Source organism: Lotus japonicus, chromosome 4 (assembly GCF_012489685.1).
Source record: "Lotus japonicus ecotype B-129 chromosome 4, LjGifu_v1.2".
NCBI lineage: Eukaryota > Viridiplantae > Streptophyta > Magnoliopsida > Fabales > Fabaceae > Lotus > Lotus japonicus.
This window is the reverse complement of record NC_080044.1, coordinates 6,706,248-6,727,237: the sequence shown is the minus strand read 5'-3', so window position 1 is coordinate 6,727,237 and position 20,990 is coordinate 6,706,248. Positions and strand designations below refer to the sequence as shown.

The 20,990-nt window shown below is 41.6% G+C and overlaps 2 protein-coding genes across 2 annotated transcripts; one reads left to right on the top strand and one right to left on the bottom strand.

Moving 5' to 3' along the window:
- Positions 1–7: 7 nt before the first annotated feature.
- Positions 8–2,630, bottom strand: LOC130715949 (uncharacterized). Its single transcript, XM_057566112.1, has 8 exons — positions 2,402–2,630; positions 2,181–2,270; positions 1,645–1,704; positions 1,121–1,160; positions 915–1,008; positions 615–674; positions 406–497; positions 8–324 (listed from the first exon to the last, which is right to left on the bottom strand). Exons 1-8 carry the CDS (start codon positions 2,527–2,529, stop codon positions 238–240), a joined length of 651 nt encoding a protein of 216 aa, XP_057422095.1. The 5' UTR covers positions 2,530–2,630; the 3' UTR covers positions 8–237.
- A 16,506-nt stretch (positions 2,631–19,136) lies between these two features.
- On the top strand, positions 19,137–20,210 carry LOC130715891 (E3 ubiquitin-protein ligase RMA1H1-like). Its single transcript, XM_057566040.1, has one exon. It carries the CDS (start codon positions 19,335–19,337, stop codon positions 19,998–20,000), a length of 666 nt encoding a protein of 221 aa, XP_057422023.1. The 5' UTR covers positions 19,137–19,334; the 3' UTR covers positions 20,001–20,210.
- The last annotated feature ends 780 nt before the right edge of the window (positions 20,211–20,990 follow it).

The window sequence follows — 20,990 nt, the reverse complement described above, 5'->3', positions numbered from 1 at the left end:
CACCGCGTTAAGATCAGGAAATATATATATCGTAATATAATCACATATTGCATTGGAATTGTGTCCTAACTCGTAAGAATTATATTTTCAACAGTTGATCGTAATAAGAGAATAAAATATAAGGAAAACTATGGAAAGAGAGTTCATCTCTAGTTTGCCTATGATAACCACTGTTCAGCTATACGATTAGAGTCAGTAAAAGTGACTGAACTAGAAGATCTCCCTGCATTGAAGTCTTCAATCATCAGGTGGGAAATCATCATCCGAAGTACTCTCCAAGAATGAGCCAAGAGTTTTCCTTAGGATGCTGAAAGTTTTATCATCCTGTGTGACAAAAATTAATCAGAGTGAACACATGAGCAAATGAACCTGCTGAAAATCTAGATCCTGCTGCTTTTTATGTACCTGTTTCTTCTTTTTCAATGACTGTTCCAGTTGAGCAATTTTATCATTGCAGGCTTTTTCTTGCTCCGATATCATAGCTTTTTCCTTCTTCCCTGAAATATTCATAAAGTTGTAGAGAAAGTATTATAGAAAATAAGATCATTGACTTCGGGATGCAGACTTTATATGTTCATAATAAGAATGGATAAAAGTGTATAGCTGTAGCATACTCAGTTGTTCATATCTCGTGAATAGCTTTTCCTTTTCCTCTTCATATTTTGATATGGTATCTGTCAATGGGCAGTGGTAATTAGCATCTTAGCAGCAAAGAGTAAGATTATGAGAAACAGATGAATTACCACCATATATTTCAATTTCAAATGTAGCACTTCATTTTAGAGGAATTACCAGCTGCTGTAAAAAACATAATTCTAAGATATCACCAGTAGTTTCAGTCATTCAGAAGTCAGCTCTCATAGCAGATTATGTTATGTTCAATAGTCCTCTAATTATAATATTACAGGGAGTACCTTTCAAGGCCTGCAGAGAAGCGGCTTTCTCTTTGGAAAATTTCTCATAAAGTGCTTGAAACTTAGCAGTTTCATTCTTCAAGGAACTTTCAAACTGCATGCTTACAATCATTAAACAATAATTAAACAAGGTTTGAGCAACACTTAATTCCCTTCCTGCTTTTGACTCAGTTGTCAAAAATATAAACCATTTGTCATTTACAAACCTCTTTAGAACTCTTTGAAAGTGCCTTAGCAAAATTTTGCCTGATATTGAAAGAAAAAATACTCTTCAGTGCAGTATAGCAGAATAAGTAAATAATAACTTAACTGCATTTTTGGTCCCTATTAGTTTACATATGTGTGATTTTGAATCCTATAGTTTCAATTACTCAAATAAAATCTCTTATTTTAAAATTGAACAAACATGGTCATGAAATTAACTTGTCAACTAATAACTAAAGGAGAACTGACATTAACCACAATGTTCAACATTGCAAATGACATAAATATGGTCTAAACCTGCTATCCATGTCATAAATTGTAATCCAGGTGAAATATTGAAATATTGGTTAGCATAGGACCACATTCTTCAATTTTGAAGGATCAATTAGAACCATAGGAACCAAAATCATACATTTGTATAACCATAGGGACAAAAGATGAAATTAAAACTAAATATATAAATAAAGTCCACACATGAAGGATGCTAGCAGTAGCACATTCTAAACATGGAATGATTCAGATATACCTGTCCTTCTCGAATTTGGACCTCATTTCCTCGATCATAGACTTGACCTCAGAGCCCACACTATCACAAACAAAAAGCACCAATCAAAACCAGCTTTGTACCAATCACAAACAAATAAGAAAATAAAACGGTAATTGCAACAAATTCACAGTTACATCGAAGGAAACACAATAATTTGAATTCAACTTCACAAGTCCATTATAACAAGCATGTTTCTGGATATTTATTATATAATGAAACCCCCTATAAGTCACGAATAATCAGGGAAAAAACTGGTTTGAATCACGGAAACAGAGATAACAAACGTGAATCGATTCAGATTCAAAATCTACATCGCTCGAAGCTTCTTCCACATTCAAATATCTCCACGTACAATTTTCAAAAAACAGAAAAACAATCGTTGATCGAAATTCAAACGCAATCAATACCTGATATCTCAAAGCAGATCGAAAATGGAAACAGAGATAACAAACGGTTGAAAATCAAAATCAAAATCCAGATCTCGCAACTAAAATGAACGTTTCAGACATGTTTACCTAGAAATCGTCTCTTCGTTTTTCTTCTGACCATCCTTCTGAGCCTTATCTCTGATCAAATTCAACGCCGACACGATTCCCTTGAGATCACTGCATACAGAGCAAAGTAGATTCACATTGTGTGATTTCAACTTCGATTTACGATTCAAAGCAAAAGAAAACAACAAGAAGAATCAAGAAAAGGTTAGCAAGCTAGAAATGAATGAATGAGGAAGACGAACTCGGAGAGATCGAAATCGAGATCGAGATCGAGATTGTGTGCGGCGTTTGATCGGTTCTTCTTGTCAGATTTGGCGCGATCGAGTTGTTCGGATTCTCGCTTCCTCGATACGGTTTTGGTTGCAGACATGGCGAATTGGCTTGATCTGAGTAACGAGAGAGAAGCTCACACTCACACTCTCACTCACACAAGAAGCGTGTTGATGAATGTTTACTTCGCGCGCGCGCTTAAACCGTTGTGTTTTTCTTTCCAAATTTCAAAACTTCCGCGTTGTCATTCTCTTTTCCCTCGATAATGTATAAATAAATCAATAAATGATTCTAATTATAATTAAAAAAAAGTATTTTGGCATGTCATAATTAAGTCAAATTCAAAAAATAAAATAAAAAATGAATCCTAGTGCTCCCATTGGTTTGTAAGGCAGTAAGGTACTAAGGTTTTGAACTTTTTGTTAAGGTGATTTATGTGATGGGTAAAAAAAATACTTCATCCGTCCTCTATTATAAGTCACTTTTAACTACTTATCTTAGATTGAAAAAAATAGTTAAAAGTAATAAATTTGTAAGACAAAAACATAGCATTTCCAATGTCACCCTTAGAATTTCTCTCTCCAAATTAAAACTTTTCAAATATAACTACCTCTTTCATCTTAAATATGAGGTTAGTATTGGAAACAAATGAAATGAACGTAAAAACAAACAAGCACTAAAATGGAGTGTTATTAGAACTTTTAATCAATAAAATGACTAAAATTCACTTTTGGCCTCTAGTTATATAAATGTGTGATTTTAGTTATTGTATTTTTAATTGGTCTAATTAAGTCTCTTTACTTTTAAAATTGAATAAATATGATCTATACATTAACTTGTCATTCAATAATTATTTAAAAAAATATGAAGTGCATCATAAAAAAATATGTGAGTGAAATGTTAAAATGGCTTATATCTTTTTTTCGCCATAAAAATCATGATATATTTAATTTTTTTATGATAAGTTACCATGTGGTGAATAGAGCCGAATCCATCCATTTTTTATGATAAAAAAATATTAGCATATGAACAAAATTTATTCAATTTTAAAGTAGAGACTTATTTAGAGTAATTGAAATCGGAGTAAAATCACGCATTTTGAAATAACTAAAAACATAACATTTAATATGAAAAAAATGCTTTCAAGGATAAAAACAGAAAATTTGATATGTTGAGGATGAAAAATGGGAAAAAAATTTAAAATGACTAAAATCGGATATATTAGGCAAAAACATATTTAAGCCTAAAAATATTTAATTCAACCTTATAATAATAAGTTAAATACGCCAATCATGTGGAACCACGTAGTTTCTTGCAGTTTGGTCGGTTAAGTTTTTCTAAACTCGACATGCTTATGCTTTTCCCAAAAAACAATTAAGAAAAGTGAAAGAATACTTAAATAAATAAATATATGCCAAACCCCGCAGCACATGAAGTGGCTTGGGTTATCCCATACTTCTTATAACATGTTGTGGGTTCAAACCTAGCACACACCCTCACCTTCTCATCAACCAAATAAATATATTGCTGGTCATTATAAATAAAATCCTGTCCACCATTCTCCTCTCAGGAGCTCACAAGTCACACCTTCTTCCTTCACTCGCAACTCATCATCTCTCTCAGGGTATCGTGTCTCTTACACCTTCTCATGTTAAACTTCTACATTTCATTCTAATTAAGTCTAAGCAACAAGCTTTAAGAAACTTAATTTATTTATTGTGAATGTGTTGGCCCAATATTTTGGCCCAAGAAAGAAAAAACGCATTCAGCCCAAAACTCTCGAGGAAGTCGAATTCTGACTAAAGAAAGGAAAAGGAAGTTGCACCAAGTTAATGGGGCGGCAAAACTCGACAACAACAATTACTGCTAAACACAGGCACATGTAACACGTGCCACATTGACCAAGTCAAATTCCCCCCACGATGGTCGAAAACATGGCCAGGAAACGGTTGGAGCAGTTGAAGCACACGATCTCCACCACCATGCGCAGAACTTCCGGAGCAAGCATCAGATCGTGGGAGAAACCAGACCCACTAACCTATCCACTGAGGGAAAAAAAAACCGTCAAGGACACGCAGAGCACGAAACTCTATAAATAGGAGAATCTAATTCAGAAAGAGGGTTCCCAACTCAAACTCTGAAAAATTCACCAGAAAGCTCTAATGTCCGCATCAATAAGACTCAAGGAGCAAAACGTGATGATGAAGGAGTACGTTGCAGAACCAACACTTTAGTTTCCCTGCATTTCAGCTTGTTGATTTTCAGTTCTTTTGTGCAGTTTGTTTGTCGAAATCTGCAGTTCATGTAGTTTTCATGTTATTTTAGTTTGTTTGACTGTTTTGTAATCGACTCGTATTCAATAAATTCCAGTTTCATCTGAGCTGCTTGTTATTGTCGAAAACACATTCATGTACACACAACACTTTGGCAAAGCGTTTTCTCAAAAGGACCCTGAAATCTAAACTTCCTTTAGTCGAACTAAGAGGATATTTGTTTACCAAAAATCCGTGTAAACAAATTGGCACGCCCAGTGGGACCATTTTTGTGAAAACTAAGTTTTACAGAAGCGTTTTGTGTGTTTTGTTTGCTGCATGCTATTTGGTATTTGCTACTTGCCTTGATTGTGATTTATATGCACCTGAGAAGTGGTAAGACTATAAGTATGGCAAGCAATCGAGGGAGGACTTCCCCCCAAGGGTCTAACGTGGGCAATCAGGGTAGTCCCGGGGGAAGTAGTGGTAATAATAATGAAGAAGTGTCTACTGGAATGGGGCATGGCACCACTATGCCAACCCAGAATGTAGCAATTTCTGCAGTTGCAGAAATGCCTGTATCTACATCAGTACAGGCACAAATTGTTCCAACAGTTACGAGGGAAAACATGCCTTATGGTATGCCTACGTCTATGATGCAAGGCATACAAGGCATGTATTCGACGTTCCCTGAAAATGTTCCTCCATTCGGCATACCCCTTTTGGGGCAAATGGAACAATGCTAAATTTGGGGAGTCGAGTTAGCCCTTCTATTCCCGGATCTAGTTCACAAATTTATTTATCTACAGGTATGAACACTGGTTCACTTCAAGCCATTAGGCAGCAAGTAGATGATAGTAACCATGAAATGGTTAACATGTTATCTCGACAGATAGGTGAGCTAATCAACCCTGTGCTCCAAAATAATAATGCCAATAATCAGCATTTGGCACGACAGATGGATCGTTTGGCGATAGCCCTGGGGGCACCAGTCGAGATCCAATTGGCGCCAGGGATTAACCAAATCCCGTTGCCTAACCATGTCCCTGCCCCTGTGCGCTATCAGGTGCCTCAACACCAAGAGATGAGGGCAAACCCTTTGTACGAGGCAGTGCAGCCGCCATTGCAAAATGTATATATGGTAAACAGGGAAGAACACGCTGATGGTGTGCTGGAAAGAATTCGACACCAGAACGCTGGGGGGCAACAAAATGTTGCTGCTGTGGTGGAGCAACTGTTGAACCAACATGGTTTCAACGTGGGTTTCGTGAATAGACCCCATTTTGTGTCAGCCTTTACGGAGGAGGTTCTCGAATCAGAACTTCCTCGAGGCTGGAAGGTCCCCAAATTCACTAAGTTCTCGGGGGATTCAGGAGAGTCCACTGTAGAACACATAGCCAGGTACCAAATCGAAGCAGGAGACCTAGCCATCAATGAAAATTTAAAAATGAAGTTCTTCCCGAGTTCTTTAACCAAGAATGCATTCACCTGGTTCACCACCCTCGCTCCTAGGTTAGTGCATACATGGGCTCAGTTGGAAAGAATTTTCCATGAACAGTTCTTTAGGGGAGAGTGCAAAGTAAGTTTGAAGGATCTGGCTAGTGTTAAAAGAAAGCCAGCAGAGTCTATTGATGACTACCTAAACAGGTTTAGGATGCTTAAATCTCGATGTTTCACCCAAGTCCCTGAACACGAGCTAGTTGTCTTAGCCGCTGGTGGTCTGGAGTATTCCATTAGAAAGAAAATCGACACTCAGTATATTCGAGATATGTCTTTACTCGCAGATAGAGTGAGGCACATCGAATTACTAAAGGCCGAAAAGTCCGAGGAAAGGGCCAAGACTACTAAGTGGCCAAAGAAGGAGAAGGTAGCGTACATAGACGCGGATTCAGTATGTCAAAATCCATGTGTCTATCGAGAAGTCCCTGCAGACTTCGATTTAAATGATGTCAATCTGGCTGAACTTCAGCCAGGGGATCCTTATGTTTGTAAAGCATTGAAACCACGTGAAAACAAACTTGGGGAGGAAAACCCCAAGAACACAATTCCTGCTGTGAGAACTTATACTTTTGATGTGACCAAATGTGATGCAATCTATGATATACTTGTGTCTGATGGTTTGCTTGTGGTCTCTAAAGACCAAAAACTTCCTTCTCCTGAACAAAGGAAGGGGAAGAAATATTGCAAATATCACAACTTTTTTGGTCATTGGACCTCACAATGTGTTCGTTTCAGGGATCTTGTGCAGGGGGCATTGGACTCGGGAAGGCTCAAGTATGACGAAAAAGCCAAAAGCCAAATGAAGATTGACTCCGACCCACTGCAGGTAGCTGAAGCCAACTACGTGGAACCTTTCTACATTGGCATGGTTGACATTTCTGAGAAGCTGAATCTGGGCTTGACACTCGAGGAGGCAAAGGAGGAAAACACGGCTGTCGAAGAACCAGACGTCGTGAAAGAAGTGAGCCTAGAGGAGGTTTACCCCAAGGCAGGGGAAACTCTTGTCGAGTTTTTGTCACGAAGCAAAGATAGCGAGAAAGAGGTCATGCTTTGTCCTCGATGTAGTGCCGTTTTCGACAAGTCAGCAGCTAAAGCCTATCAAGATTCTGAGATGAAGAGGCGTTACCAGAGCAAAATGCCTGTGTCTAGAAGGTTGAAGTATCCCCACGAGGAGTGGGTTGAGAGGGATCAAGAACTCGATGGCCACAAAGGCCCGAGGACAAGAATCAAGGACAAGACTTATGTCCCTGATGCTGGTTTGCCAAAGAATCAATGGTTTAGGCCAGCACCCCCAAGACCAAAACCATACCCCAAGTGGCAGAAAATCGACTTAGGCCAGGGGTCATCTTACATCAACAATTCCCGTGTGTCGCGGAACTATTCCTATGGCTCTGGGAATTATTATGCTCCTGAGCAAATGACTAGAACTCAATTCAGACGTTTCCTGAGGAAAAGAAAAGCTGAGAGAGAAAGAGGTGGCAAGTTCCGTTCATTATGGGACATAAAGCCAGAAGACAACCCTCACAAGGAACCTAGTGTGGCGTCAATCATCAACCAGCTCGACCATGCTATCAAACAGGGAACAGTTGTGCCCCCAAACCCGGCCAAAGAAAAAGGGAAAGATGTGGCTGAGGACGAGGATGAAGACATGCTCGACGATTTCGATGATAGCGATGGGGAAGATCTCAACATCATCTGCATAGTGTCTATCTTACCCGCTGAATTCGACAGGATCTCGGAGGTCACCGAGAATGAAGAAGACTACTACGACGAGGAGGAGCCAGATGACAATCCCTTGTGCTACTACGTGATGCAAAAAGGATCCGTTGAAGACGAAAGAGCTATTTTCCAGAGGCCAACGGAGCAGATGAAAAGCCATTTGAAGCCATTATTCGTTTGGGCCAAAGTCGACGAAAAAGGAGTCAATAAAGTTCTTGTCGACGGAGGGGCCACGATCAATTTAATGCCTAAGTTTATGCTCAAGAAGCTAGGCAAAACTGAAGCAGACTTAATCCCTCACGACATGGTCCTCTCCGACTATGAAGGGAAAACAGGTTCTTCTTTAGGAGCAATTATGATGAACATAACCGTAGGAACGGTGGCCCGTTCCACATTGTTCATCGTGGTGCCCTCAAAAGCCAACTACAACCTGCTATTGGGGAGAGAATGGATCCACGGCGTGGGGGCAGTGCCCTCTGTTGGGTCCAGGTGGGCCAGCATCCTGCCTGCAGGTAGCATTCGAAACGGGGCGCTGTCTGCTACGCTATAAGAAATAACGTTGCGCCCTCACTAACACCAATTGGTTTTGGCGTAGTGGTAAGCGCGTGATCCTACAAGTGGTATCAGAGCCAGGTCCCGTGTTCGAATCCCACGGAAGGCATGCTGTGCAGCTAGTTTGGCTGGCAGGTGCTGGGGGGGGGGATTGTTGGGTCCAGGTGGGCCAGCATCCTGCCTGCAGGTAGCATTCGAAACGGGGCGCTGTCTGCTACGCTATAAGAAATAACGTTGCGCCCTCACTAACACCAATTGGTTTTGGCGTAGTGGTAAGCGCGTGATCCTACACCCTCAACTCTGCACCAACGTATTTCCATTTGGAAAGCAGATGGAGTCGTCGAGAACGTGCAAGCAGATCAGAGCTACTACTTAGCGGAGACAGGTTACATCAGCAAGAAAAATTTCGAAAAGAGTTTAGCCACAATTGCTCCTCTAGACACAGTGGCCTCTCAATATTTCAACCCGTATTCGGAGTACTCGGTGACGTTGGATCCCATCAGGGGTTTAAACCTTAATGAAGCATACAAACCTGATGCCATGAGTGGATGGCACAGCGATGAAGAAAAGGATGCCACAACTGAGTGGCAAAATGAGGTTAAAGATGATTAATTCGAGCCTAGCTCGAATTTCGGCTTACGCAGCCGAAAACAGAATAAGGACGGCCTTAGAGGCCGCAAGAATAGCCAAAGAAATGGCTACTGACGAAGCCAATGCCTCAATTCTTCCTGTCGAAATGACATCCCAGGAGGAGGCAAAAGCACAGAAGGATAACACGTGCATAAGGAAAAACGAGCAGAGTGTCGATGAATGCGAATTCGAGGACCTTCGCAATTTGAGGCTAGATTGCATCTACGATGACGGCCCATTAGGCTTCGAAAAGCCAGTGGTCGACATGTCCAAGAAAATGGAAGCACAAGACCCTTTGGAAGAAGTGGACCTGGGTGATGGCTCAGAAAAGAGGCCAACATACATCAGTGCTCTTATTGACCCAGAATTAAAGGATAAGATGGTGAAATTACTCAAGGAATTCAAAGACTGTTTCGCTTGGGATTACGATGAAATGCCTGGCCTCAGTCGAGAATTGGTGGAATTGAAGTTACCCATCAAAGAAGACAAGAAACCAGTCAAGCAATTACCCAGGAGGTTCCATCCAGATGTGTTGGTAAAAATCAAGGAAGAAATTGAAAGGCTCCTTAGGTGTAAGTTTATCAGAACGGCTCGATATGTGGACTGGTTAGCCAACGTGGTTCCAGTGATTAAAAAGAACGGCAAGATGAGAGTTTGCATTGATTTTCGAGATCTTAACGCTGCCACTCCAAAAGACGAGTATCACATGCCTATTGCTGAAATGATGGTGGATTCAGCTGCTGGTCATGAATACTTAAGCTTGTTGGATGGTTACTCAGGCTACAATCAAATCTTAATAGCAGAAGAGGATGTGTCGAAAACAGCTTTTCGATGTCCTGGTGCCTTAGGGACATACGAGTGGGTGGTCATGCCATTCGGATTGAAAAACGCTGGCGCGACCTACCAAAGGGTAATGAATACCATTTTTCATGATTTTATTGAAACTTTCATGCAGGTTTACATTGATGATATTGTGGTAAAGTCCCCATCAAGGGATGACCATTTATCCCATCTGAGGAAATCCTTTGAGAGGATGAGGAAATATGGCTTAAAGATGAATCCCCTTAAATGTGCTTTTGGTGTTATTGCAGGTGATTTTTTGGGTTTTGTGGTGCACAAAAAGGGCATCGAGATCAACAAAAATAAAGCTAAAGCCATTCTCGACACAAGTCCACCAACCAGCAAGAAGCAACTACAATCGTTATTGGGGAAGATTAACTTCCTAAGGAGATTCATTACCAACCTCAGTGAAAAGACCAAGTCATTTTCTCCGCTTCTTCGACTAAAAAAGGAAGACGTGTTCCGCTGGGAAGCAGAGCACCAAAAGGCATTCGATGAACTCAAGAAGTACCTGTCCAATCCACCTGTAATGGTACCACCCATCAAGGGGAGGCCAATGAAGCTGTATATTTCTGCCACAGATGAAACCATCGGGAGCATGCTGGCTCAGGAAGATGAAGATGGCAACGAAAGAGCCATATTTTATTTGAGTAGGGTGTTAAATAGCGCAGAAACTCGATACACTATGATCGAGAAATTGTGTCTATGCCTGTACTTCTCTTGTGTAAAGTTGAAATATTATATAAAGCCAATCGATGTAATGGTTTTTTCTCATTATGATATAATAAAGCACATGTTATCCAAACCAATCTTGCATAGTCGAATTGGTAAATGGGCTTTGGCCCTAACCGAATATTCATTAACTTACACCCCATTAAAAGCGATTAAAGGGCAGGCGGTTGCTGATTTCTTGGCAGATCACACCATGCCTAGAGAGATCATAACCTATGTGGGCATACAGCCTTGGAAGTTATATTTCGACGGTTCCAGCCATAAGAATGGAACTGGAATCGGGATGTTTATCATGTCCCCGCAGGGCATCCCCACTAAATTCAAATTTAGGATCAAGAGTAATTGCTCGAACAATGAGGTCGAGTATGAGGCACTGATATCAGGCCTCGAGATCGTGCTAGCTCTCGGGGCAAAGAATGTCGTCGTGAAAGGAGATTCTGAGTTGGTAGTAAAGCAGCTTACCAAAGAATACAAGTGCGTTAGTGAGCATCTAGCCAAATATTATGTGAAAGCAAGCAATTTGTTGGCTAAATTCGACGAAGCTGGAATAGGACATGTTCCTAGAATAGAGAACCAAGAAGCCAATGAATTAGCGCAGATTGCTTTTGGGTATATGATAGATAGACTAAAGTTAACAGAGTTAATCAAGATCAAAGAAAAACTGAGTCCTTCAGATCTCGACATTATGGTCATTGATAATCTAACTCCTGACGATTGGAGAAAGCCAATTGTCGAATACCTGCAGAACCCAGTGGGGTCGACTGATAGAAAAGTCAAGTATAGAGCTCTAAGTTACACCATTTTGGGCAACGAGTTGTTCAAAAAGAACGTCGACGGCACACTGTTGAAATGCTTAAGCGAAGACGACGCATTTATAGCAGTATCAACTGCTCACGATGACCTGTGTGGTGCTCACCAAGCAGGGGCCAAAATGAAATGGATTCTATTTAGACAAGGTTTGTATTGGCCAACTATCATGAAAAATTGCATCGAGTACGCAAAAGGTTGTCAAGATTGCCAAAAACACTCAGGAATCCAGCATGTGCCAGCTAGTGAATTGCACTCTATTATCAAGCCATGGCCTTTTAGGGGATGGACAATAGACTTAATTGGCGAAATTCACCCAGCTTCATCAAAGCAGCACAAGTATATCATTGTGGCAGTCGACTATTTCACTAAATGGGTCGAAGCCATCCCACTACAAAACGTAACACAGGAAACGGTGATCAAGTTCATACAAAACCACATTGTATATCGATTTGGATTGCCAGAGTCCATTACAACGGACCAAGGCACGGTGTTTGTGGGACGCAAAGTGGCAGCCTTCGCAGAATCTTGGGGCATCAAGCTTTTAACCTCGACCCCTTACTACGCTCAGGCTAATGGCCAAGTAGAAGCAGCCAACAAAGTCCTAATAAGCTTGATCAAGAAGCATGTGGGTCGAAAACCAAAAAGCTGGCATGAATCGTTAAGCCAAGTCCTATGGGCTTACCGGAATTCACCAAGGGAAGCGACAGGAACGACGCCTTTTCGACTGGCCTATGGCCAAGAAGCCGTATTGCCCGCAGAGGTATACTTGCAATCATGTCGAATTCAAAGGCAAGAAGAAATCCCAAGCGACGTTTACTGGAATATGATGCTAGATGAAATGGTCAACCTCGACGAAGAAAGGCTCTTGGCACTAGACGTCTTAACAAGGCAAAAGGATCGCATAGCTAAAGCATACAACAAAAAGGTTAGAGATCGATCTTTTATTACAGGGGATTATGTGTGGAAAGTTATTCTCCCAATGGATAAAAAGGATAGAGTTTATGGAAAATGGACCCCTAGTTGGGAAGGGCCATTTACAGTCGAGAAAACGTTACCCAATAATGCTTACGTGATTAAGGAATTGGGCAATCAGAGTCAATGTGTTACGATAAATGGCAAATATTTAAAAGCATATAAGCCAATGTTGCACGAATGTAAAATCGAATAAAACATGAACGATAAAATTGCCAAATTATATTCATTAATCGAAAAACGTTACAAGTATGGCAAAATACAAGTAAAACTAGAAACCTAAAAAGGAAAAATGGCTCTGTATCCGTCATATTTAGCTTGCATGGGTGCTAATCGACCCACCAGCGCCACCATCTGGCCCTCAAGTCGAGCCTTCTTTTGACGAGCAACCAGGTCTTCAAAGGAGGCTGCAAGAATCGCTACTACTGACTGAACAAGACCTTCAAGATCTTGCTGATCCAAAGAGGCCTGGAGAAAATCGAATTTCTCCCTCCACTCATCTATTTGGTGTTCTTGAAAGAACACCATTACTGAAAGTTCCCGGAACTCTTCAAACAGAGGCTTGGCCTCCAAAAGAAGCCCCTGGAACTCCTGAAGAGGAATTCTAACGCGCGCAACGATTGGCCTATGAAGCAGTTGATCAATGAGCCCTAAAAGCTCATCAAGGCCGGCGGAGGAGTCATACAGGTTCTGGAAAAGGTTCTCTTGGAAAGCCAAATCCTTTATACGACGAAGAATTAGTCTGCTATCCATGGTGAAGAATGAAAGGTTCTTGGATCGCAGAAAGAAGGGAAGAATGGAAAGAAAAGAGTTGCTGTTGAAAGACGAGTAGAAAACTGCTTCATTTATAGTAGGGAAATAACAAACAGACGTATTAATGCAAGCATGCAGTTACCAAAGCGTCAGCCAAACACGGCAAGCCACGTCAACCACTACCACAAGTGAAGGAAGTTCTTGAGTCGTTGAACAGAAACGTGATAAAAGCGTTATAAATTATCGTGGTTTTCCAAGAAACTTGGAAGCTGAAAGGTTAGATTAAGCACCAAGTTAAATGGTGAGGCTTAGCAATTCAATGCAAGGAGTAATGTAGCGAAAGCTGATTCAACGATAAAATGCAAATCGAGAAATAAAGCATGTCGAGCATTGCCAATACAAAGTCATTCATTAATTGGAAATCGAATCGAGTTACAGGACAGGAATGATTGTTACAAAGTTGGCAACAAAGGCCATAATAGATCCATGGCCATTACAATAAAGCAACAATTATGAAGCCTAAATTCTCGATTTGAAGGCTTCAAGCTGAACCCCAGCAGCAGCAATCCTACAATCTAAGCTTTGCTTCATACGCTGTTCTGCTGCTACTTCTTTAGAAAGTTGAGATGTCGAGAGCATCACGCTCGTGCACTCAGCAGCCAGCGCATTCAGTTGAGAATTCACAGCTGGGCCTTCATCAATCAACATAGCCTTTTGCTTCTCGAGTCTGGCTACCTCCCTGTGAAGCTCATCCAGTCGAGCATCAACACTCGACAACTCAGCGGCAATGAGAGTCCTCCTAGCAGTCAGCTTGAGAGCCTCTTCTTTTGCGGGCAATAGGCCATTGGTATTGGAAACCACTTGTGCCTTCTTAGTTTCAATAGATTGCTCCACTGCAATGGCTTTGTCAAGCGTGGCCACAACATCGACCACGAGAGTTTGCAATTCGACGAGAGCATCTGCCTGAATTTGATCAAGTTGTTGGCTTAAGAGGAAGGCAAGCAGTTCTTTCACTTCTTGGCCTACTTGAGGAGTGACTCGGACACTGCCAATGAAGCCAGTATCGAAAACCAGCCCTTTTAACTTAACGAGAGCCGCTTCAATCCGGCTATCATCGGGCACTCCACCAGACTGAGCAGTCTCAGCAATTTCAGCTTGGCGCGGCGGAGACTCGAGGTCCAAAGTACCATCAAAGAAGCTCTGGAAGATAGAGAGAGGATCCTCGACCAAAAGAGCACTGAGCCTTTCACTAGAAGTATGAGAAGAAGCAGCCGTCTTAGAAGAAGCTGAACCTCCCTTAGCATGAGGTGAGATCAAAGCGGCTCTAGCATCTTGTTGAAATCGCTGAGGAGAAAGTCGAGGCCGTTGAGGGGAAGTTTGAAGCTGTCGAGAAGAAGGTTCGGAATGAGCAGAGGCCAGAACATCAGCCTTGGGTGGGGGCATTACGCCAATCACTTGGTCAGGCTGAATGATTGGATCCTCACCACCCTGCACTTCATCATGCGGCACGCTTTCTTCACGAGCAGGGGAAGGCAGGTTCTGCATATCCTGTGGAGGAAAATTAGAAAGGTTATCTCGACATTCTTTGGTATAATAGGGTTCACAACCAGGATGTTGCCAAGCAATTGGTTTCGAGTTAAAATAGAATGTCAGTTTGTCCCACACAGGGTCTGACTCAGTAGAGTCTAAACTCGAGCTAGAGGACTCTAAACCGCTCGAAGAACTAGATAGGGCAATTGGTGGAGGTTTAGAAGAAAACCACGTGGCCCGAGGTACAGCCATTTTAGACATGCCAACCCTCTGAGGAATCAAAGTAAAAATGATTGAGAAAGAGGAAAAGGAAGCAAATTGAAACAAGATGTGAGCTAATGATTCACCTTAGGGCCAGATGCTCTGAGGGGACTGGAACTGGTTGAACTCTTAGAATGGCGGGAAGAGGAGCTGCCAGATTTGCGACTAGACCTTTTCCCGGAGGTCTTCTTGGCTTGAGCCATCTCGACAGGAATTGGTGTAGTACCTCGAAGCAGAGGATTAGAAGCCTGCTCATCAACACCTTGTTCAACACCTTGCTGCACTTCCTCACGTCGACTGGCTGATTTAGCCGGGGAGGGATTTCCCACAGAAGATTCACCAGCGCCTTTAGCCCTCTTTTGGCTCGCAGAAGTAGTTGGGGTGGCTCCCCGTTTTCGACTCTGAAACAAAAGCAAATGATCACAAAGATATACACGTCGAGTAAAAGTCAGAGTTTCACAAGGTTCAGTATTACCTTAGGAATCTTGAGCTTATCAGCCAAGGCAACATCATCATCATCATCATCCTCCACTTCGACAATCGCAGAGGCCACCCGAGGAGAAACCTGAGGGGTCGGTCGAGGAATTGGATCAGCTACAAAAAGAAAACAAAAGAGGATTAAGCCATAAATATCGCAGAGATGCCAGGTCGAAATGATTACCTTGACCAATAAGCGATTTTATCGATATGTGGTTGAAGATTTCAACCGGCACATGGAGAGGATAATTCCATAGGTAACGCTTGGTCCAGGTCACCCGCTTCCGAGGGGGCAGTGCACTGTGGTAGAAGTTTTTGATACTTACATGATCAACCCACTTAGGAAGCACTACCGGAAAAGCCAAAGCATACTTACAAGTGGGCAGTGGTGGGAACCTAAAGCCAGTTTTTCGAATAATAAAAGAAAGACCGTCCTCATCAGAAGGAAGGCTCAATCGGGTTTTCTTGGCTTTAGCTTCCCACATTCGCCTGAGAACTTGAGCTGCTTTGGCAACCGTTTCCTGAAGTCGAGGACCCGGAAAGTACACTACACCGAAGAATTGTTGAAAAGCGTTGATCTTAGATGTATGCATACCTTTGGTTTTCTTTGGGGCCTGCCTCTGCAAAAGAAAAACGTTTGTTATGCGCTGGAAGCAATCCTCAATTGGCGTCGAAATATCATGCCAATAAGCAGACCACCACGCCTTAAACGCCTGGGTGACGTAAAAGGATGGAGTGAAACTGAAAGGACTAAGACCCAGTAGCTCCTCATCGTTATAGTAACCAATGGTAGTGTCGAAAACACTACGTTTGGTGATGGTACCAGGATAGAGGATGAGGGATTTGTCGAACAAGGTATTGGGCAAATCTTGACTCAGCCCAAACTGTCGAGACACAAGCTGAGGATTGTAACCGCAAAGAGTAAAATCATTACTGGCGAAGTTGATGGTTAACACCCTGGGAGACAATATAGTCTGCCAAAGCTCGACTTGGTGTTGAGAAAGGTTCTCCGAACCGGGAAGATTAGGATATGAATTCCTTAGCCACCGAAGGCCGTAAGAGGGTTTGTGATACGGTGCAAAGCTCGAGCGGAAACGTTTCAGCTCGAAAAACATGGTGAAATACTTCTTAAAATCAAACTCGAACGTGGAGGCATCATAAGGAGGGGTAAGAGCGTCAAGCCTGAAAGCATCGATCCTTGTGTTAGACACCACAGGAGGAGAGTTCTTGGCTGGAAGAGATGGTTCGAAAACCGCATTCATCCAAAGCTGAAGAAGCCAGAAAGGACCAGCTGCGTTCAAAGACGCCACCTTAGGATCTCGAATATCGGCGATTGCTTCATTGATCATTTGGTAGAGATTACCGAGCACGAGCCTAGCCATGGCGATAATTCGACCCTCGTGCAACAGATTGGCTAAAGGAAGGAGTTTAGCCGGAATCCTCAAAGATTTGGTGCAGAACACATAGGCAGAAAGCCAGTACAGTAGAAACGCGACATGCTCAGCATCGGAGACTTCACCATTCTCGACATAATGATCTTTAATAAACTTACTGAAAGCAATGTTATCTGTCGGAATGGCGATAGGATCGGTGGGAGCAGCAGAAGAATGATAATTGTCACCCACCACCCAAAGGCCAGTGATGGCAGCAACATCGAGAAGAGTAGGAGAAAGCATCCCAAAGGGGACATGAAAGCTATTGGTGGACCGCTCCCAAAAGAAAAGAGAACTCAGAAGCATGGCAGGGTTGTAAGTAATCGGCGACCTCGACAACTGAATGAGGTCGAAAATGCCAGTCACTTTCCAATGCCCAGACTTACTGGCCTCCACCCTGTTGAGCCATCTCAGATAGGCTCCTTCACCAGCAGATGGGTTAGGAGGCGCAGACCTGAAAGCCCTTTTGGGATCTTTCAGAAAAGGGAAGCAGTAAGAAGGTTGGAATGCAAGAATGAGCTCATCCCCACGAATGCTGGGGTGAAAATGCTCGTAGTCCTCAGGGAGACTGTTGGGCCTGCCCTTCTTCGCCTTCTTCAAAGGGCCCAAAATGGCACGTAAATTGCCATTCACAGAAATAGGAATAAATACCTGGGATTTCCAGATAGCCCGTTTCTCCACGTCGTACGGTGGATCTGGAATGGGAGTGCGCTTGGCTTCATTCATCTCACAAGCAGCAGCCAAAGGGATGACATTGTCAGAACCAGAACCAGAAGCCATGGAAATGTTCAGAGAATACACCGGGAAAACAGAAACCAAACGATGGAAGACAGTCACAAGCAAAATCAGGCGAAAGCTTGAGTGTTCGAAAGCTTGAGGATTTGAAAGCGTGAGTGATTGAAAGAACGGTAAAGCTTGAAGAAGGCCAACAATGGCGTATTTATAGGCAAACGAATAGTCGGATGTGAAGCTGCATTACAGGGTGATGCATAAAATTTTTGAAATCCAACGGTTATTTTATTATATAACCGCAAACCCTAATAAAAAGGCTAGGAAAAGGCCATGATTACTCTAAAGTAGAGACGGCACACGGCAGACGAGGTCAGACGTCAAAGCCTCTGATTGGAGCAAAAGTCAAACGATTGGATCTCTGATGGGACTTGAAATCAGAAAAGGAAAAGTCGCGAACGGCCGTCAAGATCCGTCGAAATGCACGGGCAAAAAATGCTTGATCACTCCAAGGACTGGTAGTCGAGAATCAACATTTTTGGGGGGCATCTGTTGGCCCAATATTTTGGCCCAAGAAAGAAAAAACGCATTCAGCCCAAAACTCTCGAGGAAGTCGAATTCTGACTAAAGAAAGGAAAAGGAAGTTGCACCAAGTTAATGGGGCGGCAAAACTCGACAACAACAATTACTGCTAAACACAGGCACATGTAACACGTGCCACATTGACCAAGTCAAATTCCCCCCACGATGGTCGAAAACATGGCCAGGAAACGGTTGGAGCAGTTGAAGCACACGATCTCCACCACCATGCGCAGAACTTCCGGAGCAAGCATCAGATCGTGGGAGAAACCAGACCCACTAACCTATCCACTGAGGAAAAAAAAAAACCGTCAAGGACACGCAGAGCACGAAACTCTATAAATAGGAGAATCTAATTCAGAAAGAGGGTTCCCAACTCAAACTCTGAAAAATTCACCAGAAAGCTCTAATGTCCACATCAATGAGACTTAAGGAGCAAAACGTGATGATGAAGGAGTACGTTGCAGAACCAACACTTTAGTTTCCCTGCATTTCAGCTTGTTGATTTTCAGTTCTTTTGTGCAGTTTGTTTGTCGAAATCTGCAGTTCATGTAGTTTTCATGTTATTTTAGTTTGTTTGACTGTTTTGTAATCGACTCGTATTCAATAAATTCCAGTTTCATCTGAGCTGCTTGTTATTGTCGAAAACACATTCATGTACACACAACACTTTGGCAAAGCGTTTTCTCAAAAGGACCCTGAAATCTAAACTTCCTTTAGTCGAACTAAGAGGATATTTGTTTACCAAAAATCCGTGTAAACAGAATGATGTTCATTTTTCACCCTAAGTATGTATATATATATATATATATATATATATATATATATATGATATTTTTTCTTGATTAATTTTGAAGAGGTTTCGTATACGAAATATAGACAGGGATTGTTGATTAATGCAATGGATAACAACAATTGTGACAGATCTCATCATTTACCATTTGTAGTACTACTAAATAATTGAAGTGATATATACAATACATACACTCCTCCCTCTTCTCTATTCATGTTTGATTTGACACCTTTGGTTTTATACTTTAATCCCAATTCTTCATTACTTATCTTTTTTATTGCATAGATTGGTGATTGGTCTCTTGCAAAAGTAGCCAAATCTGCAAGAGGGGTTTCTTTAATTCATGGCCTTTGAGCACTATCTTACCCAGGAATGGGAAGGATCAGAGACAGAGACAGTAAGTTGTGATGGTGGTTTTGATTGCAATATCTGCTTGGAGTTTGCACATGAACCAGTGGTGACTCTATGTGGTCACCTTTACTGCTGGCCCTGCATCTACAAGTGGCTCTATGTGCAAAGTGCTTCTCTTGCACCTGATGAGCCACCACAATGCCCTGTTTGCAAGGATGGCATATCACACACAACAATGGTTCCTCTCTATGGTCGTGGCCCAAGTGACTCTAATTTGAAGGTACAACATAAAGATGTTTTGATACCACCAAGACCAACTTGTTCTGGTGCTAAATCTCTCTTTGCAGCATCTTCTCAAAGTAGTGGCCAGCAGCTTCCATATCGCAATCCTTATCAGAATCAAGATTTCAATCAAGAAGAGGAGCATGATGATGAGACATCTCAACAAATGGTCACTAATCTTGGTGGTGCTACCATGGCAACAGGATTCCCCCACCTTGTGTTTGGGATGTTTGGGGTGGGAAGCTCAGCAAATTCATACAACAACCCAAATTCACCTCCCAGGTTTAGAAGGCTAGAGATGCAGGCTGACAAATCATTGAACAGAATTTCAATTTTTCTCCTTTGCTGCTTTCTTCTATGTCTCATTGTGTTCTGAGCAAGCAATTGGGGCTATTTTCTGTTTCCCTGTTGTATAATTTGTCAAGAGGCATGGGTGTTAGCATAAGAATGGAATAGGTTAGTGTTTTTTCTTTTCTTTTCCAATTTTTGTATGTTAGATTAAGTGTATGTTTCAAAACTCTGAAGTTTTCCACATGGATATCAGAAGCAGTATTGCCAAATCAAAAAGTAAACAATCTTTTAGCAACAGCAGTAGATCATCAAATAAATCTATCATTTCTCTATAATTTTCAATGTCATCAAAATACAAATTTTGAACATTTTGTTATTGATTTTTGAAATTTAGATTAAATAAAGGTAAGCAATCATTTTATCAGTTTTTAAAATTACAAACAATATGGTTGTTCAAATCTAGCATAAAAGGTGGGAGGCAAATAAAACATTTTCCTTATAAATCCTCAATGGATAAGAGTCTACAAGCAATGAGCTGTCCAGTGTCCACCCGTGACCAACCACCACATTGCAGTAACATGGAGAACTATAATTTTCTCACTTTTTGGTTTGGGGGAAATATCTATCAAGCTTTGAAACAGCTTTATGAAGCTTCTTTGAAACGGAACCACAAGACAAGGATTATGAGAACAGTCCAAAGTTGGTTTACGGTTTGTCTAGCAGTTATGAGTTGTGGATATACATCCATTGACAAAAATAATATAGGTATACATCACAAACCCCACATGGCAACATACACCACACATAGTCCCTGTTTTTTCTCAATCTTTCTCATTTTATCATATCGTATCATATATTATATTCATTACATTTTTTTTCTTTCTCTCTCACTCTAAGTATATTCTCTCATTCAGTGTCCACTAATACATTTTCATTTATCCAACACTTAAAAAATCATTATATGGTTCAATTTAAAGTAAATTGTTAGATGTAATATTTTAAAAGTTAAATATGTTTTAACAGTGGTAACTCCAAACTTGCGGTACCCTGTTTACATCATTATCATTGACTTGTA